The 24,860-nt window shown below is 41.8% G+C and overlaps 5 protein-coding genes and 1 long non-coding RNA gene across 10 annotated transcripts; 5 read left to right on the top strand and 1 right to left on the bottom strand.

Moving 5' to 3' along the window:
* The first annotated feature begins 94 nt into the window (after positions 1 to 94).
* Positions 95 to 1,924, top strand: LOC116916189 (protein FAM8A1). Its single transcript, XM_032921399.2, has 4 exons — positions 95 to 502; positions 587 to 707; positions 770 to 981; positions 1,060 to 1,924. The coding sequence occupies exons 1-4, from the start codon at positions 220 to 222 to the stop codon at positions 1,242 to 1,244; spliced, it is 801 nt and encodes a 266-aa protein (XP_032777290.1). The 5' UTR covers positions 95 to 219; the 3' UTR covers positions 1,245 to 1,924.
* Positions 1,925 to 2,334: 410 nt separating this feature from the next.
* On the top strand, positions 2,335 to 3,292 carry LOC116916190 (transcription factor MafK). Its single transcript, XM_032921400.2, has 4 exons — positions 2,335 to 2,556; positions 2,632 to 2,742; positions 2,801 to 2,856; positions 2,911 to 3,292. The coding sequence occupies exons 1-4, from the start codon at positions 2,503 to 2,505 to the stop codon at positions 3,110 to 3,112; spliced, it is 423 nt and encodes a 140-aa protein (XP_032777291.1). The 5' UTR covers positions 2,335 to 2,502; the 3' UTR covers positions 3,113 to 3,292.
* Positions 3,293 to 4,215: 923 nt separating this feature from the next.
* LOC116916186 (protein winged eye) lies at positions 4,216 to 15,081 on the top strand. 3 transcript variants are annotated; one of them, XR_004390476.2, is made up of 15 exons: positions 4,216 to 4,514; positions 5,545 to 5,831; positions 6,899 to 7,795; positions 9,040 to 9,876; positions 9,954 to 10,190; positions 10,631 to 10,948; positions 11,502 to 11,817; positions 11,903 to 12,149; positions 12,464 to 12,602; positions 12,676 to 12,789; positions 12,866 to 13,300; positions 13,375 to 13,610; positions 13,692 to 13,862; positions 13,952 to 14,360; positions 14,448 to 15,081. XR_004390476.2 is itself a non-coding variant. In XM_032921393.2 (14 exons), the coding sequence occupies exons 2-14, from the start codon at positions 5,609 to 5,611 to the stop codon at positions 14,198 to 14,200; spliced, it is 4,419 nt and encodes a 1,472-aa protein (XP_032777284.2). In that variant the 5' UTR covers positions 4,216 to 4,514; positions 5,545 to 5,608; the 3' UTR covers positions 14,201 to 15,081. The 3 variants fall into 3 exon arrangements, 2 of the variants coding, with proteins under 2 accessions (XP_032777284.2, XP_045025609.1); XM_032921393.2 differs by having other exon boundaries at positions 13,952 to 15,081; XM_045169674.1 differs by having other exon boundaries at positions 5,535 to 5,831; positions 13,952 to 15,081.
* A 6-nt stretch (positions 15,082 to 15,087) lies between these two features.
* On the top strand, positions 15,088 to 19,009 carry LOC116916187. Its single transcript, XM_032921395.2, has 8 exons — positions 15,088 to 15,229; positions 15,285 to 15,447; positions 15,966 to 16,108; positions 16,193 to 16,394; positions 16,476 to 16,589; positions 16,652 to 17,412; positions 17,526 to 17,610; positions 17,678 to 19,009. Exons 2-8 carry the CDS (start codon positions 15,328 to 15,330, stop codon positions 17,990 to 17,992), a joined length of 1,740 nt encoding a protein of 579 aa, XP_032777286.2. The 5' UTR covers positions 15,088 to 15,229; positions 15,285 to 15,327; the 3' UTR covers positions 17,993 to 19,009.
* Positions 18,898 to 21,562, bottom strand: LOC116916188 (probable serine hydrolase). 3 transcript variants are annotated; one of them, XM_032921397.2, is made up of 6 exons: positions 20,752 to 21,562; positions 20,323 to 20,583; positions 20,078 to 20,262; positions 19,880 to 20,007; positions 19,641 to 19,809; positions 18,898 to 19,571 (listed from the first exon to the last, which is right to left on the bottom strand). In XM_032921397.2, the coding sequence occupies exons 3-6, from the start codon at positions 20,244 to 20,246 to the stop codon at positions 19,033 to 19,035; spliced, it is 1,005 nt and encodes a 334-aa protein (XP_032777288.2). In that variant the 5' UTR covers positions 20,247 to 20,262; positions 20,323 to 20,583; positions 20,752 to 21,562; the 3' UTR covers positions 18,898 to 19,032. The 3 variants fall into 3 exon arrangements, with proteins under 3 accessions (XP_032777288.2, XP_032777287.2, XP_032777289.2); XM_032921396.2 differs by having other exon boundaries at positions 20,323 to 20,503; XM_032921398.2 differs by having other exon boundaries at positions 20,323 to 20,498.
* A 925-nt stretch (positions 21,563 to 22,487) lies between these two features.
* Positions 22,488 to 24,444, top strand: LOC116916089. The gene is made up of 8 exons (XR_004390424.2): positions 22,488 to 22,649; positions 22,851 to 22,932; positions 23,094 to 23,129; positions 23,329 to 23,381; positions 23,556 to 23,633; positions 23,798 to 23,891; positions 24,053 to 24,133; positions 24,341 to 24,444. It is a non-coding gene; the product is annotated as an uncharacterized LOC116916089 (long non-coding RNA).
* Positions 24,445 to 24,860: the final 416 nt, after the last annotated feature.

Below are 24,860 nucleotides of genomic sequence, written 5' to 3'. Positions count from 1 at the left end.
CCTAAAGCCATCCAGAAGCCCATGTTTTTCCAGTCGGGCTACATATCGTAATCGGCAGTCGATTTCAGTCTTTTCAATATCACCTGGTCTTAGATCGATACTCAGCTATCGATGAGTTAGTTCCCTCAGCTGGTTTTTGTTTTGGTTTCTGTTCCTGTAATCTTTGAAAAATAACTTCAGCTAAGTAGAAATCCTTTTCGAGTCCAAAGTACCTATATTATGAGTAGTATTGTGGATGAACCAGAAAGTGTGGGTTCTGCTGGACAACCCCAGAGAATGGCAGAATATACCGATCAGCTTAGAAGCTGGTTAGGTGAAGCATATCAATGGCAGGCGTTGCAATGCATTCCCTATTCAATGCCCTCACTATTTATTCAAAGTCGGTATCGACCATTACCTAGCCCAGAAGTTCCGGTCACACCAGAACCACAGGTGCCAAACCACCAACAGAGACAACAGTCTAATGTCCCAGGTTCCATCCCAACGGAAGCACAAGTTGAAGGTATGTTGCTCTCGTTCAAATGAGCCCACATTGCACACGAATTCATACATATGTAACCTTATAGTATTTTAAAAAATTAAACAGGGAGAGTTTTTGAAGTTCCTAAGCTTTCCAAACGCTTGTTGGCTGAAGTTATTGATTTTGGTTTGCTGTTTTTCATCAAAGCATTTTTGACATTAACTGTCCTTGATGCTTGGAACATGGAGTAAGTTCCAATCTAAAATGCAAATTGGTTAAACTTAATATTGACAATGTTTACCCTAACAGAGATTCAACTTTTTTTCACACTGAAACTGACCTAACAGAAGAAGCTGATTATGAAATGGCTATGGCAATCACGGCAAATTTATTGACTATCGAATTGATCCATCGTTTGATGGTAGTTTTTTATGAGGTTTGTTTTACTCTACAAGGTGGTACTCCAGGAAAACGAACAATGGGAATTAGTATAATCTCCTGCACCAAGTGCGTCCCTGTTGGTATGTGCCGCGTCATCCATTTGTAGTGTGTTTTACTAAATAGAAATTGTTTACTGATTATTAAATTTATTATAATAGGAGAAAGTCGAGTACTTGTGCAACCTGCGACGGGCGTCACGTTTTGGAGATCTCTGGGTCGAGCATTCCTAAAGAATATGGGGACAGCTATTCTGTTTCCAACTTTTCTCCCACTAATGGTTGTGCAACACAATCGCACGCTTTATGATATTCTCTGTGGTACGATCGTTGTTGAAACTGAATGACTTGAATTGTGCTGCATGTATTTGGTTTATTCCAATTAAGTCAGAGATGTTTCATCTCCGCCTAACACTGGACAATTCACTATTTCCGTTTCACATTTCATCACTGTTTAAGTTTTATTTCTGTTTGTATTAAGCATTTCGATGTCGACCAAATGTTTCCCGTGTTTACTGAAGATTTACTGAACATTTTAAATTTACCGTTAATATGGGATGCCTGTGAATTGTTAAACGTTATACATCAAATAACGTTCAGTTATTTTGAATCCTGTAATAGTAGATGGTTTTAGTAGCGTTCTCCATTGATTATTTAATGGAAGTGGAACGTTGGCAAAGTTAGCATAACGTGCAGTAGGAAAACAAAAATGTTATTTTGATATCAAGTTCGATTTTACCCTTTCCTTAACCGCGAATCATCCGGGTCCACATTTTAATTGGTTTTGTACGGCTTATTCTTTGGCGGCTGGCGATTTTTTTCTCCATCGTGCAATCAAACAAAATAATACCGTGGCGATAAGGTAATTCCTATTTCTTATCGCTTCGAGTGAATTTCAGTACATGCTCCTTGGATTCCTGGTTTTCATCTTAAAAGAATCGATGTATGCTTTTCCCTGGTATTTAAAAAATTTTAATATCTTTGTGATAGTAGTTATGGTACACATATATTTTGACCTCAAATTCTTGACACGGTGTAATTTTATTTTGAAGCCAGCATAGGAGTAGGCAAGTATAGTAGCCTGAGGCCTTTTCGGGATTCGTGTTTTAACCCATTCGGGATTTTGGGTATCCATCCACTAGCCAATGCTTTACGCCATAAATCTTGTGATGTCAATCTAAGATTTGTTAGACTAGTTGCTAGGGGCTAAAACCGCAATTCCTTTTCCAAGTAGCATTGGTGCGAAAGCTTTTTTTCTAAACAGTATCAATTAATGCAAGTTTTCCGTTACAAGAGAAAATAATTATCCCACATGAAAGGCTATTTTTAAATACCAATGGCAATGGTTCATTGCAAAGGATAAATTTTTCTACCGCCATGTGACACTACTTGGGATTCTGTTGTAGATAAAAACCTGGGCCTTGCATACACAGTAAGCTCTGTCACAACAAAGAAACATGGCTGGCTAGGGAAAAACATTAGCTCTAGTGAGAGCAGAGTGAGAGTGACTCAGCGCGTTTCTTTATACCTGAGATGAAAATTTTTTTCCACGCCGCCATTCGGCTGTTCTGGACTTTTCGTGAAATCAGAAACTGAGAAAAGAAAATGAAGAAAAGTGACAAGAAAGACAGAAATGCAAATGCCAACAAATTTGATTTGGTGAGTTTTATTCGAAAATGACGTTTTATGCGTTTCTGTTTTCTTTTTGCTAATCGATTCTGACGTGTGTTTTAGGAGCCTTTATCTCCATCACCTTGTCTTGGAATTTCCGACGATGAGTTAGTTTCCATTTCCGTGCGGGATTTGAACAGGCAGCTAAAGCTGCGAGGTTTGACAAGAGAAGAGGTACAAAAATTAAAATTACAATTAGTTGACATGTTTTTCTTAATAATTGCATCTACAGATTGTTAGAATGAAACAGCGTCGTAGAACTTTAAAAAATAGAGGCTATGCTGCTAGGTAATATTTATTCAAATATCATAAACACAATGGGCTTACAAATGTAATTTTCAGCTGTCGCATCAAGCGTATAGAGCAAAAGGATGAACTTGAACAAGAAAAAGTTGGGGAACTTTCTGAAACAGAGAAACTTGCTGAAGACAATGGAAAGATTCGTGAAGAAATTGAGGCTCTTCATCGAAAATATGAAGCTCTTCAAAAATTTGCCCTCCAGAAGAAGATTCCATTGCCCCCAGAAATGGATCCACTCCACTAATACTTTGTTTTCCTGCAATTCTTACCACTAGCTCACAAAAAAAGGGGGTAAAAGTGTCAAAGCCATACTAAATTCCTGTGACCACACAATTTTCTGAATTCTCATGAAGAATGGTGGGTAACATTGGAACTGGATCATTCTCGAGTAAAGCCGAGAAATACACAAAATACGTACCATGTAGCTGCATGTAGTTCCATGTTTAGGTGGATAGATGTCTTCCTTGTTGGTCGTCTCGCCTCCTACATTAGTATGTCTGGAGGGTATGTAACAAGGTTCGAAAAAGTTCCCAGTCACGCACGATGGCCCACAGGTTCGTTCTGCTGCAACGAGTATATACACAGATAGCGTCTTCTCTGCAGCCGCTGCTGTTGAAGGTTAAAATGTCAAACCTAAAGGAAAATTTGGCTGAGCTGGTCGTCTAACAAACCACTTGAATAAGAAATCTAACGAAAAATCTTGAATTCGTTTCGAATGTTACTTAACAGTTTAATTGCTTTGCAATTGCATTACAGTATTAAATTATACTGGAAGTTTTGTGAAGCCAAAATCTATATCTCAACAAGCTCCGAGTTGTACTTTTTCGACCCGATGCAGGTCTCGTTGTTCCGTAAACCTGTTTGGCGGGGTCGTAAAAGTTCTAGTGCGTAAAGAGGCCATGAAATATGACATAAGCAAGCCACAGTTCGTCTAAATGTATTCTGCTATGGAAAAAAGAACGGAGTAACGGAAGTCGCAGTATTGTTACTAAGATCATCCGCTCCCGCGCGATTTTTTTTCTCTTCCTCGGTAAACTTCGTGCGCGAAATAGGGCGTTTTCGTGCGTGCGTGAACGACGACAGTAGTCCGATAAAAATTCACGCGGCTTAAAAAATAAAAAAAGGAGAGAGTCATGACGCTGAAGCAAAAAAAAAAACGGGTTAAAAATAATGAAAGGACTCCTTCCTTTCCCCCTCCATCTCTTTTGCAAAGCGTCGAAGCCTTGGGCGGAGTTTGTTGTGCGGGGCCAGATAAACAAGGGTTTCATCCTATTGGTTCAATTTCATAAGTAGGCGTGGCCTCTCTTTCAGTTGCTCCGCTTGCTCGACTCTCCCCGTCGTTTGAGCCGTTCGACCATTCTGTTGAGGGACGTTACAAGGGTAGGTTCGTGCTTGTGGCGCGTGTGAATCTTACAGACGCCAAGCCAAATATTTTCAAGTCAGACATTTTGCACCAAAACAATACTTTAGGTTGTGAAGAGAAGATTGACATTGCAGGAATCTGACAGTTTGACATCGTGTTAGTGTTGTCGTGTGTGTTTCAACCTGAAATTCAGTGTCATTGCCTTTGAAAACGTTGGATAAGTGTTTGCCAATAGAAGAGTGACGCCGCCTGGAAAGTTCCGCAACGACACCGTCGCACATTTGTGAGTTCTCTTTTTGCGGCGTAATTCATTCCCATTGACTCGTGTTAGGCCGTCTTGATGTTTTGATTCTAACCTTTATCAGCTTGACCACAAACTCCGACGGCTTTTACCAGTTAAGAAAATGCACGTTGCATCTCCACTAGCAGTTATGATGACGTTGTCATAAACTTTCTTGCTATAGGCCTTCTTAAAACCGACCTGTTTTCTAGATATTTCATTGCAGAGCATGTCGACTCTTTCGTAATGTGTAACCTGCAAGAATCGATGTTTGCTACAACTCGTGTGTCGTTTACCTCGAATGACGCAATGGCTCAACGCCCTTAGTAAAGCTAGGCCAATCCCTCGTGTCAACTATGGTTAATCGTAGATGCCTTTTTTTTGCTTGAATAATGCTTTAGATAAATGCAACATGACGCTTGAAAAAAGAGGGTTGCAGCGTTTGAAGTCGATTCCAGTTGATATGTGCGTTTCGCTTGTCGTAATGACCTCTTTCCCAAAATTTTCTCTTTTTTGTTTTTAAATGTTTATGTTTTAACTGGAACCTTTTTTTTTTGAACACCACCCCTTCCCCTCCGCCCCCCTCAGTGTGATCGTATTTCCCGCTTGCCTTACGTTCCAGCATGTAGGTCGGATAAGATCCAATTTCACTCAAAACCTTTCCCGTGTTTAACCGAAAATTCTCTTTATTGTCGAGTCGCACAGAGAGAAGAGTCGTCACAACGTTGCTCGCGAGATATCGTTATCAGTTGCTGTGTCGGCTGATGTTTCTAGTAGTCGTCAAACAGTCATGGGGGTCAAATTAACTTTTCTTTATATTTATCATTGCCGAGAAAGAAAGGAGGGAAAAAAAAAAGAGATTTTTGGGGTTCCGACTATCGATCCTCGCAGATTGGTTGTAGCCTTTGAAAAGATCGATGTAGACGCTGACGTTGGCAGATTTACTCGTGATGGACGCTCGATTCGCGTATGTTAGGCAATCGATCAATAAAATACTAATTTGGCTTGTCTTTTTTTGTTTGGATGTGATTAGTTGCAATGGGCAGTCGTCGTTTCTTCTCGCCATAGTTTTGTGAAAGATTTGAACAAGAGAGAAGATGGATCCAGAATCGGCTCTTGGACAGTTGCTGCAGGCTGCCATGCTTGTTGGTGCTGGATCAACACGTCTGAATACGACTCCGATTGTTCCCGGAATGAAAACGGAATTTCCAGGACCTCCACCCGTGTACGATGGGCATGGTTTCGGCCCGCCCGTCATCCTGGATTTGTCTCCCCGTGGTGTCGACCACCTTCCATCCATCCAGTCGCCTTACACTCCTGGTAACAAAACAAAAAAAACATGTCCCTTACAAAATTCAGTAGGCATTCGTTTCAATAATAGTTTTCGTGGAACTTGGGATGCGGGGGGGGGGGGCGGCATGTCGGGACATGAAACAGGCAAAGAAGATCCTGTCTGTCACCAATACCCTGTGGTCAAGACGCGCAACAAGGTCAAAGTTTACTTGACGGCCTTTTCTCCATGATGAATGGCCTTTTCCTGCGACTGTACACTTGGCCTGTTTTTTTTTTCTTTCTTTTAAACATAGCCTCCTACTTTTAGTTTTCGTTAGAATGAGTTGTTACCACATCAGATAACTTTTTAAAGGGCCACGTCATTTGCGCTCAAAGTGTTCATTTTTTTCCCCCCATGGAAACCCCTACGGATGTGTTAGCAGGGTGGAATTTTGAAAACCCACAGAAACTACCAACATAAAAAAAATAATAATAAGTAATACTTTCTTAAACGAACGATGTAACATTAGAGCTCTGGGAAATGCTGGCAGTTGGACAGATTCTCCTTCGATGATGGCAGCAACTTATCCTCGAAAGAAAAGAAAAAAAACTTGCATCTTGGAAACAAAGTGAAGGTTCAATTAGATTCCCGCTCTTTTTTCTCTCTTTCTCTTTTTTAGAAGCCCCTCTCTCAAGTCCACCTGTGTTTAAGTTTCAAAGGTTGAGAGACTCCGCCCTTTTCTTTACCTGTCTCTCGACCCCTCCCGCCCTGAGGGAGGGGGGGAGAGAGAAGGTGGATTTTATCCATCACAAAAGAAATGTATTTAACTTTTATACGACAATAACCTGGGGATAGTTCGAAGCTGGAGTGTACGGCCTTGGAAAGAGTCTACCATATTATGATTGTCTGTTTAGCCCTTGTTAGCTACCCGAAAATAGAAATTTTGGCCGATGTTTGACAATGATGTTGACTCGGAGCTATTTCCGAAATCATTTCAGTCTCTAAACATCTAACCCGAGTTTGGTTGTTTGTTTTTGTTTTGTCTTCGTCTACGTCTCAAAGCCGACTTTCTTTATTATTATTGTGTTGATGTGTGCCAATGTTTTTTCCGTAGTGACGGTAGACGGAGAAAGTGGAGGAGAGATGGAGACGCGAGTCAAACGCGAAGTCAAGACGGAATCACCGGATTTCGCCGCCGGTGATGACGAGAGTGAAGATGACGACCAAGTGGATAGCGGCGAACTAGAGGACGAAATGGGGGGAGGATGTAGCCGGACTATGGGACGGATGCCGGAGGCGAGTCTCCTCAAATGGCATCAGAGGAGGCGAAAACAGCAGGAGGAGCAATTGCAAGTCATGCAGTCGGCTTCGGCGATGACATTGGACGGCTCTGTGCTATCACCACCTTGTGATCTCGATCCCGCCGCTCCTGTTCCTAAGCGGAAAACTCTGATCCATCCGCAGCGCAAACATAACGCAACAGCCTCCGCTTCATCGAATGTCGCCATTCCCGTTGGCATTGCCGTCGCCAGGCAGCGCAGGGACAAATGTCGGTCCGATACGCCCATGCCGCCCGTCCAGCCGAAAGCCAGACGTGCCGCTCAGTCCAGTCCTGTTTCTTACCCCACGGATTCCATGTGCATGTCGAATCCGTCGATTGGGGCCACTGATCAACATCCGTTTAACAGCCCTTCTTCACTAGCTGGCCTAAGTGCAAATTATCCGGGCGGAAGAGCCGTTTATAATCCAACGGCCCTTTACGCTGGTCATCCGACACCCATTGCCGCCAACGCTGCCAATTGGGCTTGGCCGAACGCGGCGGACTACAGTGCCGCCGCCGCAGCTCACTCGCTATGGTCGGCGACGGATGTGAACTCCATCATGCGCTATTCCACTTATCCTCCTAGCGCACAGGCATCTAACGTCTCTTCATCCCTCCTTCATCAGCATCATCATCCGGTCGGTGGAATGACTCCTCCGCCATTTCTGCTGATTCCGACCGCCTGCCTCGGTGAGATTTTGTTGATTGTTTTTGAGGGGACTGTGTCACGATTGAAAGCAATGGAGGGGGATCTAGTCGAACATTGGGTTTTAATATAATCCGATCGTGTTTTGCCGTCGGACGGCACCGAGCCAGTCCATTGATCCCGATGTCAAACTAGGAAAATATTTTGCGACTCATTCACTCGCATAGTTCGAAAGCCAAAAGTTTCACATGGCGATAGGAACTTTAGAAGAAGAAGAGGAAAAAGAATTGAATAGCATCACGTTGCATTGGCGTTTTAGATTTCGACGGAGCAACAGGAAACGACAGCGTGCGCACTCTGGCGCCTATCGTAAAACAAAAACACAAACGAAAATCTCGAGAATATCTCGCGCGCAAGGACCAATGACCTGATAAAAGAGTGTGCCATCAGTTCTGTGATGAAATAAAGATTAAGTCTCTTAAGACAAGTGACGAAACATTTGTACCGGCTCTTACCCACCTCGCTGAACAAGATGATTCATTCATCTGGTGTTGCCACGGGGTGGAAATGCGGAAGATACGCAAGTGATTCCGGTTTTCTGCATTGTTATTTGTTTCTCTGCAAGTTTGCAGAGCATCGAGTGGAACACTGTCATAAAAGTCCATTTCAACTTGAGGGATTTGAAAGATTCACATTAGCTGCCTAGCATTTTTAGACGCTGTCGTCAAGGGGAAAGAACGAGATAGACACTCTCTTTCTTTATTCACCCCAGTCTGTTAATGACAACAACAACACGCACACACACACACAAAAAGTTTACTGCCAATGTTGACAAACCGGCGTGACCAGGGAACAAAGTTCAAATTTCAAACTGGCGTGAAGAGAGAGAAAAAAAAAAGAGAAAGGACCGCGCTCTCTTTCTTCCCTTCTTCAGTGAGTCCATTATCCCACCTACAGAGTCGCCATGAACGAACGACATCTTATCTTTAAATGTCTGCCATTGTGTTCTAATTCTCTGCGTTCCCGATTAAAAAACCACTAACAAATCAAATATCTTTTTAAAAATAGAATTTTGTTTTCAATTGGCTCTCGTCAAAGATGTTATGCAATCGTTATTGAAGAACTTGGGATTGAAAAAAAAAAAGTTTCGTTTCGGTTCATTGAAGCGAATAGCTATTATTTAAAAAATGAGTTCACCAATGAGGCCACATGACCTTTTCGTTTATATTTTTCAAAAAAAAAAAAATGTTTTATGGCTTTATACTGATATTCATGTTCCGATTTGCAGATCCCTATCAACGAGCGGCCACAGTTTATTGGCAGAGCTATGCCGCACCGGCTCAGTCGCCTTGGGGTCTCCCGCCAGATATGGCAGCGTCTCCGACAGCTTCATGGGCTCTCCATCCACCGGTCAGATCGGCTTTTGAATTGCCGAATCTTCGAGCTGACGTCACGCCGTACGAGGACCCTACGACCCACGCATCCAAGCCGGCATGCGTCATAAGCAGTCCTCCGCCCGCCATGGCAGAAATTAAGGAAGAGCGAATCAGTCCAGAACCGCCTAGCCATGTTGCGGAGAAAGTGGAACCTTCGATCCCGTTGGAAAGGGCCCAGCCGCTAGATTCCAGCACAGCGACGGAGCCGGCGAGCATCCGAGTCAGAGACAACCTCACAATCGGATGGGTCAGTCGGGATCCGTCCATCCGATCTCCCTCTACGTCATTCGATGATGAAAATGTCCCGCGTTCATTATCGACGGGTCACGGCGACAGTCCAGCGCCGGTGGCGGATTATTCCGGATTGCAGCTCTTATCGGATAGTATCGAACAATTCGTGTCGGCCGATCAGTCCGTTCAATTGGCGAATGAGCCGCAAACGAAAGAGGAGCAGCCTTGCAACGACAACGTGAGCGCGGTGGAAATGGCCGGAAACGCGTTGGATGTCTTGTGCGCGGCCGCTTTGTACCAGCAGTCAGATTCGCCTCAATCGAGCGAACCGAGAGACATTTCACCGGCCACGTCATGCCCACGCCCAACCGGATTTCAAGTGGAATTCGACTTCCGTTCCAAACTGGCCGAGTTGCAGCGCAAGTACAAAGAGAAACAAAAGGAGCTGAGTAGTCTGAGTAAGTCCGAATGTCGATCCTTGTTTGCCCTGTAGATTGTTCGCAATTTTTCAACCAACAATGCCTTTGTATTGTAGAATTCAAAAAGAAGTCGGACAAGAAGAAGAAGAAGAAGAAACGATCCAGCTCGGACAAAGAGGACAAAGCTGGTCGTAGACGGAACAGTAGCAGCAGCAGCAGCCGGGACGGTAGCCACCATTCGGCAACTAAGCAACAAGAGCAGTCAAGCGAGTCGGGCAAAATCGTTTCGGCGCCAGTCGACTTTATCGTCCCCGGTCGTTTAGACTTGCCTTCTTCTACGCATCGCTCCGCGGGTGTGTATACACAAAAAAACAAAAAAAAGCAGACGTCATCGACGCCCACCTCTTGTTCCCATCGACCAGCTATTGCTTTAGCTGTTCGCTATTTCCCGCCGGTAGTCGGCACTGTTGGCGAGATTAGATCGCTCCAAATGCCTTAATGTACTGCCCCGTTCTCGCACGACCACAATTCACTAACAAGTTGTTTATTTTATTCCCTCCCCCTTTTTTTTCTTTCTTTCGAACTTGCAACTTTTGTTTCTTTCTGTTACATTCTGCGGCAATTGCAAATGCAATTTCATCAATGCGCGCCATCGTTTTATAATGATGAGAGCTCAAGAAACCGCAAATTCCCGCCCACCTATTAATCGAGTTTGCGGTCTTGCTAGAGGGCCGATTAGGTCTTCATTAATGTTAACGTCCCCTCTTCTTTGTTTTCTCATTTCTTTTGTAAGGTGTTGAGGTGGAATTGCCGAGGATTCCGACTTCGTACGCTGCCGCTTTGGCGTCCGCTGCGACATCTATGGCTCCATCCGTACCGGCCAGCGAGACAACCACGGTAGAGAAAAAGAAACGCAAGCCGGATTGCCCTGTGCGCAAACAAGATTCCGAGTTGACTGAAACGATCGTGCCCAGCAAGAAGCGCAAATTCTTCCAACTGTTGCAGTGGTGCCATTCGGCTGATGCGACCAGTAAAAAGAACAAAAAAAAGAATTCTTCGGGACACGATGCGAAGAGTCCCATCAAACCAAAAATTAAACCCAAGCTTAAAGGTAAAAAAAACAAAAAAAAACAAACAGAGGTTGTAAGTCTGTCTTGTTCCGGACGACCTAAGAATGATCTTCCCGTGGCGGAGCTTCCGTTGATGGAATCTGTAAACGACATTGATCAATGTCCAGTCAAAGTCCCCCATTCCACACAAAATTGAGCAAGCTGCTTGGCTTGATGGACCCAAACTATATAAAAGGGAACTGGTTTCTCGTTTTTTGGTGTGTTTTTGTTGTTGTTTTATCCCTTTCCCCTTCCCCTTTTTCCAGCCACAGGTGGAAGTTGGGCGCGCGTCCAGCTTACCAATCAGTTTGTTATCTCTTCAGAGAAGTCCAATAGAACCTGCCCAAGGCTATAGCATTACAAATGAGATCAATAGAACCTACTGGGGGTGGGAAAGGGTCACTACATTTTCCAGTCACGTATCAAGTGAAAAGATTTGAGATTTTTTTTTTTTTGGGGGAGTCGAATGTTCGGTGCTTATTTGTTGACTGTTTGATAAATGCCATGTCTTTTCCTTGATTTTTTCTTGATGTTTTTCTGTTTTGTTTTAAATAGCCGAAGTCCAGGTGAAGCAGCTGAACAGCAGCAGCAGCGAGGAAAGTGAAGAAGAATTGAAAGCAGGCGAAGAAGACATGCCGGAGGAAGACAGCGACCGACTGGAACGACATTGTTTGCCAGCTTTGCAATTTCTCCAATTGAGCGATGATAGCGGTGCGGAAATGGATACCATCCCTGTGGCTTCTCCTCCTCCGCCGGCTCCAAGTCCTCCACCGGCTCCAAGTCCTCCGCCACCTGTGCCGCCTACACCTCCACCTTTAGTGGCAGAACCGGTGATTGAGATCCCAGTGATCGATCCCGAACCTAAAATAAGGTATAAATCACAACAACAACAACAAAAAACACGGTACAATTTCTTCCAATCGAATGAGTTTAATCCGTTTGGCGCTCATCCGTAGTGATCCGGAACCGAGTGATCCGGAACCGAGTGATAGCACCACCACCACCACCACTATCAAGTCGCCATGGTTACTGACGCAAGATCTACTACAAGATGGACTACGCGTGCTGATAGCGGAGGAGGGACTGTTCCATGGTGGCTCCGTATCGGGCATCCGGCCACCCGACATTTATGGTGTCGTCGTAGATGGCGAACGTGGCAGCCGGCCCAGGATTCTTTCGACGGAAGAACTCCTCCACGAAGCAGTGAGTGTCATATTTTCGACTATTTTTCGCCGTCTTTTCGCTTTGCTCGCTCTTTCTGACTTTTATGAGCGTACTGATCGTTTACTACCCGGACGCGTTGAATCGTTAACTCGGATATCCGGAGAGTTATGGCCATTCTGCCGTAACCAAAGCTCCTCCCTATTCGCTTTGTTTTTGCAGTCCAGCGTCAATGTCATTGGTTCAAGGCACTGAGTTGCCGTTTTTTTTTTTTTTTTTTTCAATAACTCAATAACACGAAATGAAGATCCAATTCCAACGATTTTTAATGATTTCTTAAAATTTTTTATTTGAAGTTGTTGGAAGTTTGTCCGCTCGGCCTAAGTCAATTGCAGGTCGGGACGCGTGTTTGTGGCTATTGGAGCCGCAAGTCACGCTGCCTCTATCCCGGCGTAGTTTCCAACGTTCATCCGGCAGGTCCACCGAACAACGCCGGTACGAAACCTCAGTATTTATTATCGCTGTTGAATGTTGTCGTGACTCGTTGCGGTGGATTTACGTTATTCAGGCAGCCGTAGTGTCACGCGCGAGGACGAGATCGATGTCGAGTTTGACGACGGCGACAGCGGCCGTATTCCCGTCAGTCAAATTAGACTCCTTCCGCCAGATTATCCCGTATTAGGCAAGTGTTTTCTTCATCCGATTTGATCGATCGTGTGACCGATTTTGTTGAATGGCATTCTTCGTACAAAATACAGAAAGGGATCCAAATCCATTGTTGAAGATTGAAAGCCGACGCCACAAGAGGCGCATTTCCGAGCCGGCTCCGATTCCTGTAGCGGCTGTCAAACCGTCGGTTCACCAAGAGCCAGCAGAAGGGGTTGCGGAAGAGGTGGACGGGCCGGCGGAGAAGAAGAACAAAAAGGCGGAAGGTGACGAGTCCAAAGAAAACAACGACGATGGTAACGCCCTATTAAAAAAGTGTAGAAAGAACAAGAAACACAAGAAGAAGCACAAGAAAAAGCGCAAAGCCGAAACGTCGGATGAGACGCTGGCGGAGCAGCCGGATTTGATCATTCCAATCAGTCCCGGATTGACGATCGATCACGCCGTCGAGAGTGCTGTGGCCAACGACAGCGAGCCAATCGTCAAAATGGAAACGAGGGCCAGCAAAGAAGCGGTGAACTACTCTGGTATGAGACCGTTTCGTTCATCATTTTGATGACATGAGTAGTGTGTGTTGAAACTTGACTCAAAACATACGCAGCTTCGCCGATTCCTCGCCGGTCGGCAGCAGCCAAGACGAAATCTCCAGAGCCCCAGCAGCAGGTCGAGCAGCAGCAGCAGCCGCAGCCGCGCAAAGCCAACAAAAGCAAAATGGCAGCTTTCCTTCCGGAACGGCAGTTGTGGCAGTGGTTGGGCGCCAGTTTCAAGAAGGCATCCAAAGGCAAAGGACGCAAGGAGTTTTACAAAGCCATCCATCGTGGAGACGAAATCATCCGCGTAAGTTTAGCCCTAATCATCTTCAAATGATTAAATAAAAACAAAACAAAATCGAGAGGTTTGAAAAATTTCGTTCTTCAGGTGGGTGATTGCGCCGTGTTCTTATCGGCCGGTAGGCCTGATCGTCCCTATGTCGGCCGTATCGAGCTTCTCTGGCAATCGTGGGGTGGTTCCATGACAGTTAAAGTCCGCTGGTTCTATCACCCGGAAGAGACTTGCGGAGGACGGCGATTGACTCACCTCAAGATTCCGGTAAGTGTCACCATCATTTTTAGCATTCTGAAATAAATGCAGTTTTTTTTTTTCTTTTTAAATTTAAATTTCTTTTTTTTCGTTTTCAGGGTGCGTTGTTTGAGTCAAACCACGTCGACGAGAATGACGTCCAGACGATCTCACATTGCTGTACCGTCTGTTCGCTGGACGACTACCGCCTACTCTGCAAAGGCAAGCCTGACGTCAACTTAAATTTGGACTCCACCAATAATTCTGGCTACGACCAATTCTACCTGGCCGGTTTTTATGATCCTACATCCGGCCATTTGAGCTTCGAGTCAGACGTTCTGGAACAGCAGCAGCAGCAACAGCAGTAGTCCTGAGCAGTACATAGTCTTGTCTCTTAAACATTTTCTCGCAATTGTTATCCGGTGAAGGTTAAAAGCGTCTGTAGTGCAATACCGTTTCACAGAGCATGTCCCTCTTTTCTGGTTATCCCCGGCAGCCTTATAGCACCTGACGTGTCTCCGCTTCAAGGTACCAGCGCTTCGTCCCCTCACCCTAATCTTTTATATACATCTATATTTTGTTTTGTTTTTTTGTTATTTTTTTACAAATTGAAAGGTCCATGTAGAAACCTACCCGCGTGACATCAAGAAAAAACAAACAACAACATAAAAAAAAAAGGACGCCTCTACATTTAGTCTGGTTTACATGTGATACTTATCCAACAATTTCTTGGCTTCTATATATTATTATATACAGTCCATATAATATGATACATAATCATAACTATGTCAAATGTAAATAAGTGAAAAGTGTATCTATTTTGAAAATTCTAACTTGCAAACCAATCAATAACTGTTTGGGCAATTACTCCGGCAATGAAAACAAAAACAAACAAACAAAAAAATAATAATGTAAAACTAAGAAGTACCTGTTGCAACGCTTTTCGTACGCAATTGAACCTGATTGCGTGCCCTAAAGAATGTCCTGATTTCTTCATTGTTTGTTATTGTGTACCGTATCGATGCACGTTAGCCATGTGTACCTTTGACGGCGCATCGTATTTAAATTTGGACAATATGACTTGGTTGATCCTACGTAGTTGGAAAGCCAAACCAATCGTTGTCGTTGTTTGTTTTAACAACAAGTTGCGATAGATCCAATCGTTGTTTCGGAATATTCGTCTGATTTTTTTAAAATCCATTGTGTGTAATTATGGATTTTTATGATTAAATTGCTTTGCCGATCCAAATCGGATGTTTTTGTTAACGACGCACTGCAGTAGTTGAATGCGTTTTACAAATACAGGACTCTACAACAAGAGGACATGTACAGGCAGGACTGAAACTACGTGCCTTCTATGCAGCGATACCAGTTATCAGTTTTTATCGAGAACACAAGTAGGTTCGTATCATAAACATTTAAATACTTTAGTTCACGTAGTTTATTCGACAGATTAGGACGCGTGAAAGTCCGCTTTTAACTGATCGGTTATGAAATGGCGTCGCAGAGAGCTGTGTTACCTACTTGTGGCATCTGCAAAGAAGAATACGACACCCTGAAAAAGAAACCAATATTTTTACTCTGCTTCCATACTTTTTGTCTATCGTGTCTTCAGGTTAGTATTGGCAGTTAACGTAAAGTTTTTAGTTTTTTTTTTAATTGTAAGCCAACAGACCTCGGAGAACTAATTCCTGGCCGATTCGAGCAAGTAGATAAGAAAGTGTTCATAATCTTTTTAAAATTATTTTTAACAGTGATATTATAAGGTGACGCATTTTTTAAAATAAGTTATCTCCAAGGGTAGATTGGAAAGGAGATTATTTCTGTGCAAGGGTGGGCCACTAGCAACAAAACACAAAGTTTTGACAGTCTGAATATGGGCTTACTTGTAAGACTACACCGGTTCATCTAATGGCCAATCCACCATCGACTATGAGATACATATTCATGTCGTCCATTAGTCAGGGACAATCAGAAATTACGATTGCATTTGACGCATGGGCGTTTAAATTTGAACGTAAAACCTTGTTACAGTCAAGTGTCAAGTAAAGTGGATTTTCAATTAATACCAAAAATTCCGAAAAAAAAAAATAAATAATTAACTTTTTTTATTTTTTTGGACCAATTTTGAAGAATGAAAAAAAGAACGATACAGCCATCCGTTGCCGGGATTGCAAGGAAGAAAGTTCAATTGATATTAACAAAGAGAACATGGGACTCAAAGAAAACGATAAAGTTATGGCTCGGATAAATGATTCTACTTCTCCAAGCACCAAGTCAGTATACATCCCAAATTCTATTTTCCTTTTATTTAAATTTACAGAGTAATTCAATGTGCTAAAAATGTCAATCTTTTAAAGGCTTTCCGATACAGAAGTTAAAAATGAGCGCTATTTGTGGTGCTTGACTTGCAAATTGACCGTCGCAGAGGAAACAGATTGTGTTGAAAATCATACCGCTATGGACCTGGAGTCAGCGAAAGAAAAGATCAATGATCATTTCCTGGATCTTCTTCGCAAGTATAAGAATCAGCTGAGTGGGCATCTCACTAAGCACCGCGAGGTATAAAAAAACAAACAAATACATGTACAGCACACATTTTTATTTTTCCGATGTTGTTTATTGTCGGTTATAAATATGTAGACAGATTCGGCTTTAGCAGCGGTTCAATCTGCTCTAAGCGCTATAAGTGGGCTAGCAAGTTTTCACCGAAAAGAGAACACATCTCAGATAAGAAAACTTCAAAAGCAGCTAATGGTCTGGTTTGATATTTTCTCGTGATCGACGTCACTGTAATTAACGTTCCTTCGTCCTTACAGGTTGTGAACAGTTTATTGGATAATCCTCTCGAGGAACAGCTAAAGGACCAAGATATACACAAGTCTATTCAAATGTACAGTGATTTGGTGGAACAAACGAGTGCCATTAAAACAACAGATTTCGATCGAATCCGCAATTCGGTCGTCTCATTGGACATCCAAACTCCGGGCAGCCAACAGTTGCCGACGTCGCTGTTCAATTCTGCCCTGATTAATTTCCCTTCGGAGGGGGCAAACGAGCAGGAATCGAGTCTTCTTACTACCCTTTCATTTTTGATTTTTCTGACCATCCAAAAGGGACAACAGATGACAACCTTACCGCACAGAAAGATGTCAGAACCATCGACAAAACCGCCTCAAACGGTCACTTTTACAATGGATGTAGCAGAAGGGAAAGAAGAAGCTGTCGGCAATGAGGCTGAACCTACAAAACAGAGAGAAGCCATGGCCCGATCACCGTCCGGCGTATTAACGCGGTCTAAGTCGTTCATTTTCAATAAACCGGATTCTTCCGGACGGCCGTATCGTGATTATCCAAAAGAGCAACAAACGTATGCCCGCCACCAAAGGCCGGAACGTTTACCTTCGAACGAGCAAGTGGCCACAAAATGGAAGACATCCGTCCCTTCGCAAGAGACTTTTCAAGTTCCTGCGCCCGTCGCCATACCGCCTTTGATGTCATTGCCAAATAAAAAAGCTCTCCTGACTCTAGCGGTGAACGGCCAGCCCTACGGGAATATCGTTATTGAACTTCAACCAAAGTATTCTATTTATTTTGTCCTTTTACAATTTATTTATTATTTTTTTTAAATTAATGTTTTCACATTTCTGAAATGATAAATGATTTGATAATGATATTTTTTACTTTTATTAGTATGGCACCGATCATGTGCGAGAAATTCGTTCAGTGTTGTGTAACTAAAGAAGGGCCCTCCTATCAAGGAACTATTTTTTATCAGGTAAGCGTTTACTTTTGTACAAAAAACATTCCAGAAAATTAACTCAAGACGAACTTTCTTTTCGTAGTCTAAAGAAAAGGCATTCATCATGGGCGGCAAAATTCCGGGCCAGGAGTTGGAGTTGTACATGGCGGATGCTTCTCCTTTGAAAAAGAATCGCGGGGCCATATTTTTCCGGCTGAAACGCGACTACGTCACAACGCAGTGTAGCATTGTATCGACGGATTTTTGCATTCACCTGGGCGAAAAAAGACCAGATAACCATCGAACTTCCACCGTATTCGGTTATGTCTCCGACGGTTTAGCTGTGTGTGACGCCATTAGTCATTTAGACTGCAACCGAAATCACGTTGCCATATCCTCGACTGGACTTGTTGGCTAATTCATTTAGTCCTGAAAACTGAGAGCTAAGTATCTTCTTATAAATTGAGTAAACTCTGCATAATTAAGCGAAGTTATACTTTGAACACGATTCGTGACGAAGTTTTTCCCTGGAAATATTCATGGATAGGACAATCTGAAAAGAGTAGCCACCTTTAATTAAATAAGAGCGCTTTTACTAACCTTACAATCCCTACGGTATAGACTTATTTGTAAGGTAATATTATTCTGCGCATAGCATAACTATAATATCTTATTGATCCTCTACTCCTAACGCTTCGTGCTATTTTAGAAACAAAACTGATTTCGTAAGTTAAGGAATAATCATAAACTGCTTGTGAAGGCATAGACAATTAACGCTTTTCGGATAGCTTTTCTTTCAACTTATATTCTAGGTGGTATAGTATAGATCTTAATGGGATAGGAAAATCTTTCGTTTTAGCTTTAGAATTGATTACGATTAAAATATCTGGCGTGGGTAAGCAAATCTAAATCTGGGGAATCACTTCATTTCAACTCTATGTTGACAATTTTTTAAAATCTTGTACAAACTTGCTTCCTTGGCATGCTAAAAGCGAATGATATTATTTGGTATAGTTAAAAAATCAAGTACTAAATTGAATTGACAGCCTATCGGAAATTGGTAACAGATTGTAGAGAGACGATGACGTTTATTTAGAGCATCCAATTCTCTTTAGTTCTCCTGAGAAGCTAATCCTAAAAATTCTATTGATTAAACGCGTCAGTAAGTTTCTTACCACTTGGTACAAATATCGTTACAATCCCCCAAAGGAAATCCCTCCCCATTTGATAATTTAGGTTGTGGTCTGGCAATTTTTTAATATTTTTGGATTTAACAATAAAAAAAAAAAGAATGTTGGCAAATGACATGAAAAATTCTACCTCTTGTTATGTGACCCATAAAATGTATTTCGAAATAAGAACCAAGTCAACGACAAATTTTTCCATTCGCTAAGGTGTGTCGAATTGAAACATAATAAATGGTTTTTGGTATGTATAATGTAACAATAATATAAACATTTAAAGACCCTTGAAAAAGTCGGAAATAATAGGAGCGACGGACGCGGGTTTTGTAAGGTGGGTGTGATGCATGCCCTCCACTTGGACGTATTGAACACGTTTTGATTTGGTTTTCAGCGCTTCAATATGTTCCTCGTAGTCCTCCGGAGCCTCAAAATAAGGTCCCTCAGAAAACTTGATTACCAAAACATCGGCCGTAACTTTGTGAGCTAAGAAAAGTTGATGTTCTTTGGCGATGAACGACAGGGGGGCAGCCAGAAGTCTTCTGTCTCGACTAAAAACGTATCCGTCTTCTGCAACCTTTCTTAGTCCTCGTTTAAAGAGAATATCACAGGCTTTCTTATCAAGCGATCCAAATGTGCCTGTAACGCATTTGTCGACAGCCACTTCGTAGCTCATAGGTTTTTCTGGGCCTGCCAGTATGGCGTTTTCCAACTTGAGCAATTTATTAACTGCTTTACGCAACCTGAGATCGATCGTTTCGGTTTTCGTGGGAATGACGCGGACTACGTCGAGACATACAAGCTTGTCTACTTTTTCTAAAAATTTCAACAAATCATGAGATGATTGAATAATATTGAGATTACGTTTATTTAAATTATTCCAACCTGGAAAGGTTCCCGCGAAAAGCATGCCCATCGCACCGCCTAAACTGTGTCCTATTATCGAAAATTTCTCCCATTTGAAATGCCTAGCTAGCCGTTCGATGGCTAGTGCGCTGTCAATGAAATTATAGGCTATGTCAGGAGGAAAAGGGTCGCTGAATCCATGACCAGCCTGCGAAGAAAGATTTTTTAAAATATTAGCCATAACGTAACAATAAAAAGGCAAAAGTGAATTTCTTTACGGTGTCGACAGCAACTATTCGTAGGTTCGGCGGTAATAAAGGAATCAGGGCATCAAAGCTACCGGCGTTATCCAGCCAGCCATGAATCGCAAAAACAGGGTGTCCGTCAGGAGGGCCCCAGATTTTGGCTTCTCAAAACGAATGCAAATTGCTCCAAGTTTCCCCCCAAACAAAGGAAAGGTATACATCATCAAATACCTGCTACGTTCCCGTAAGTCATTTTGAAGACAAATTCCTCCGGGGCATTAACCGAAGCAGTTTGCTTGTTCACCGGTTGAATGGCACTTGCACTCACGGAAGCCGCTGACAAATTTCTTGGAATTATATGTTTTAGACGGAAAAATTTTTTTTCGGATTCGTTTTCCATTTTTGTTGAGAGCCACCTAAGAATGCATACAAATTTCAATGATGTTTGCATATTTCTAGCAGACAAAATAACCCACCAGATAGAACGATGTTAATATCTAGACGAACGGTACTATTGTAATATGACGGATTTGTAATTTTCTGTAATCTTCGTGATGAAGTTCACCCAGATACCCGCTTTATCACCGTCGAGTGAAATACCGACCCCACGGTGATACAAACTGTCTGCTAAAAGGTTTCCGGGTTGAAATGACTGGGCTTCCAACAGATACAAAACAGGGCGATAGAACGAAAATCAATTGACATTTGGACTGCAGTGCACAAACATAACCTTGATGCTGTTAAAACAAAAGCAAACTAAAATGGAATTTGGACAGTGGCTTTGAGCAGGTAGTTTCTAGACCCGATTTTCTGCAACGTTAATCTCGACGCATCGATGTTAAATGTAATCAACTAGTAACTAAGATGTAAATGATACCCCAAAAGATTGTTGATTTTGCTCCTACCTAGTTTTTTTCTAAGTCGTTCCGATATTCCTCTAACACGTTAACACTGCAAGTACAAACACAAAGCAACTGACGCGAGCTTCATGACAACTCAAATTCACTTGAGAATGAGATCAATTGAAGGAGAACTTGTTTTTCTTCTCGTTTTTTTATGATAGCTGGTCACGCTCGAATCCCATGAGAAGTAAACAAACCTGTTATGGACTAGGAAGAATAGAATTATTAAGGCCAATGTGCTTTTCCTGCCCTGTTCCTCCAAAGGGCGAAAATCTTATAGATCAATATCCTTAGAAAATGCAAAGTCGGTTTGACAGGCCGCCGACTCACGCTTGTCCATCTGGCGGCCACAGTTGTAGATGAAAGAGAAAGTGGTAGTACTGCCAGAGCCAGAAAAAAAAAGCAAAACTTCATCAAAGCAATAAATTGGAAAACGAAGCAACCTTTTTGGAATTACAGTAGAACCAATTCCATTACCAAATTAACTTTTAGGAAATCAGATCTGATATACCAGTTGAGATGCTCAATTGTGTTCTTTTAAATTGAAAAATAAAGCTCAAGTTGTTGTAGAGGAACAAATGATGTCTTTGACGGCACTATATTTTTTAAAAAATTCTAGGATTGGAGCCTCTCGGAGATAGGTTTTCAATACCACTCTCCAATTACCACCTGACTGTCGCCATTACGCATAGATCTTATTGGGCTTGGCAAGGGCCGCAAAGCAGATTGGTAAACAAAAATTGTTTATCCAAACGTCATCAACTATCTGCTTAAAATCAAAGGCATTTTTGAACAATTCAAAATGTTCTTTCTGATTAATTTCTAGGTTTAATCAGAGTCGTAGGACTGTTGTTACTCCACTCAAATGAGAAGATCCCCCCCCGCCAAAAAAAAAGAACAAAAAAAAACCAAAAAATTTTCTCTGGTACCTCCAGGGGCTCCAGCGCCAATGCATGTAGCGGGTGTGATGTGAACATGTGTAGCGAAACGCAAAATGTTTTTTCACTCTTCTTACCCCGTAAAATTTAAAACTCTGTGACTTTATGTAATAGCACTTATATTTAAACAAAACATTTTGAAAATAGTCTTATTTTTGAATCTTTTTGAACATTGTATTTAAAAACTAAGATGGCTGACCTAAGGCAAAATTGAAACTTAGACTATCGATCAGTTAAATTTGTCCTTTTTCGGGGACAAAAACTGAGAGAAACTGCTTTCTCTCAGAGTTGAGAAACTTTGGTTTCTATTCTATGACTCTGGCTTAATGCAAAAAAACAAAAAAAAACATGAATTCAAACAAGAGTCATAGAACCCTGGTTGGTTCACGCTGAGAGGAATCCCTATACCGCGTTTCGTTGGTCTGAATGTCTAAAATTTCGACGGTTTTGGGGCGGGGCACAGTGGTGGAAACTAGAATCAGAGTCATCTATCGAGAGAAACTGAGTTATTCAAGGCCATTGTCAGTGTTTCTATTCGTTATTCGAGCTTCAATTTTTCTGGTATCGTCTGCTCTGTTCGTTTCCTTTATCACTGTTGTGATTGGCTGTTGAAGTTTTCAAACACGTTTCCTGATTGGTGCACTTATCACACACCCGCTGGAGGCTCTGACTGCTATTTCCCAAATTAGACACAACGACAGACGATTCCCCCCCATGTGAACCAACTAGGGTTCTATTTCTATGACTCTGATTCAAACGAATCCTAGGTTTTTCGCCCCAGATCTGACAACGTCCTACGGATAACCATTCTTTAGAAGGGCTTCTGCTTCGAAAATCTATTTAAATAGCTGTCATCACTTTCATTAAGTCACTTTCGCTGAGCTGTTCCTTGGGATGTGAGCTCTCATACGATTACATCATGCTGCACAGGAATTCAGACCACGTGGTAGCGAATATGGGAATGTAAGTTTGGTTGTTTTACATTATACTTTAGCATTATCATGGCGTTGAATCTCGTAGTTCAGTCACATCTGCCATTACTTACCTCCAAAATGCGTCTCTGCATGTGGTAAATGGTTCTTGATATTTTCTGAGTAGTGTAAATTCAAATTGGACACCCATGATAGCATAGTGAAGCACAATTAAATGTATTAATATATGTAGGTTGAAGTTGGAAACAAGGATACCTCATCTAACCTGGAAAAGCTAAACTACCTCTACTCTTGCAGCAACATTCTGAGTAAAGGTATGCATTATTTTTATCTACTTCCACCATAGTGCTTGTATGATGATCAACACAGACCTGTACTGATCGCTTTGAAGACAATATTTTTATCTGAAATTGGAATGCAAGAAAGCCAATTTTCCAGTTGTTGGCTTCGCTAATCTTTTTTTTTTATTGACTAGGTTGTTGCTGTATTCACAATTGTTGGGAGAAAAAGGGTGAGTTGTATTCTCGTAGTTCCATTTCCATTTATCACAATGATGATTATTCTTTCTGATATGCAACAAAGTTGCTGAATGACTTCAATCAAATTATTAGACATGCATGGATCTGAACTTGTGTTTTCGAACATACATCTGGAGTAGAAATTTTTCTAGTTTGGTTTGTTCTAGTTTTACATGTTGAAATTTTCTGTAGGATAAGAGCTGGCTTTACCTTCCAATTGTTGTGAGCTGGGGCTTTTTACTCAGGTATGTACAGTTTAAGTTGGCAACCAATTCGTATTAGATGATGACAAAATTTTTAAGTGTCCAGGCCAATGAATATCATGATATAAAAAAATTTGGTGATTACTGATTTGGGTTTTTGGAAGGAAGCTCTAGTGGGTGTAGTGCGGTTGTTCATTTCTCTTTTCCTGTTGGCAGGTTGTATTAGGACCCCATTGATCTCCAAACGCAAGCTCTTGGAGTCCTCTTCACATTTTGCTATGCTTGATTTTATGGGTGTGTATGGTTTGTGCTCTTACATATTTATTTTCCTGTGATGCATCAATTACCCTAGACTTGATAGTGGTAGTAAAAACTGATTTATTGAGACTGAGTAACGTGATAGGATATGTGAAACGTTCTAAATAGTCGTTGGATTCTAAAGTTTTTGTTCAACATAGGTGCAAAACATGTTGCTCGTTGGTCATATGCTCCGCATGACACTCAGTGGGAGCGTCTCGGTATTGCGGAAAATGTCATCTCTAGTTATGAAAGGTAATGTTAGGAACGCGTTAGTTCTCCTACTTGATTGTATGATGCATATTATTTATGTTTGAAAATTCTTATGATAAACTATGTTTCGTCACTACCACTGATTGAACGTTAAGCTATGTTTAATCACTTTAACTGCGTAGACTAATCGTGGTGTTTTGCAGGTGTATTAATACCGTCGCACCTGTACTGTGTGACAAGTGCACGTTCCGATTGTAGTCGTTGGAAGAAATTGGCTGTTACAGGTTGGTTTATAGATTTTCTGTTTTAACTTACCCCACTAATTAAGCCGATTGGGCTAGCCCTTAACTGGCTGTTCTTTGGTATACGGTGGGAACAAAAAATGCTCTTCCGTGTAAGGTCTTCCGTTAATTTTATTACGGGAAATCTAAGGGTTGAAAAGCAACATTTGGTCTGGTATTTAATATTATTAATGTGCATGTCCTTTACAGTTGTTGCGGGAAAGGAAATGTCGTGACCGGTCGTTGCAGTAACGTTGAAATTGAAAATTAAGTTACGCCAAAAATTGACTGGAATAAATGAATAATTAACGAAGGATTTTTCGTTTTTTTTTTTTTTTAAATATATATACATGTATACAATACATATCGAGTCTTTCAAATTCTAGAATAGCGTTGTAATTGCTCGTGGCATAACTACTTTATGTTCTTCTCGTTTTGCCGAGAAGCGTTGATTGTCATTGTTCGTCCATAAAAAAACATACACCAGTGTATCCTAACTGGCCGAAAATGTTTTGTTCAGTTATAAGAATCTTCCAAAAAAGCTCGAAATTTGTAAATTTTTTATACCTCCAAATTCATCAACATACCGATTGAATTAAATTGGGTTTGATTAGTTAATCATAATGGAAATATTGTAGCCATATTGTACATCAGAAGTTGACAAGCCAATTAATGGATTACATTGATGGTAGTACATCTAGGTTAATTGGTCTTGTTCGATTGAGGATAA

This window comes from Daphnia magna, linkage group LG2, assembly GCF_020631705.1.
Source record: "Daphnia magna isolate NIES linkage group LG2, ASM2063170v1.1, whole genome shotgun sequence".
NCBI lineage: Eukaryota > Metazoa > Arthropoda > Branchiopoda > Diplostraca > Daphniidae > Daphnia > Daphnia magna.
This window is presented reverse-complemented; position numbering and strand designations above follow the sequence as displayed.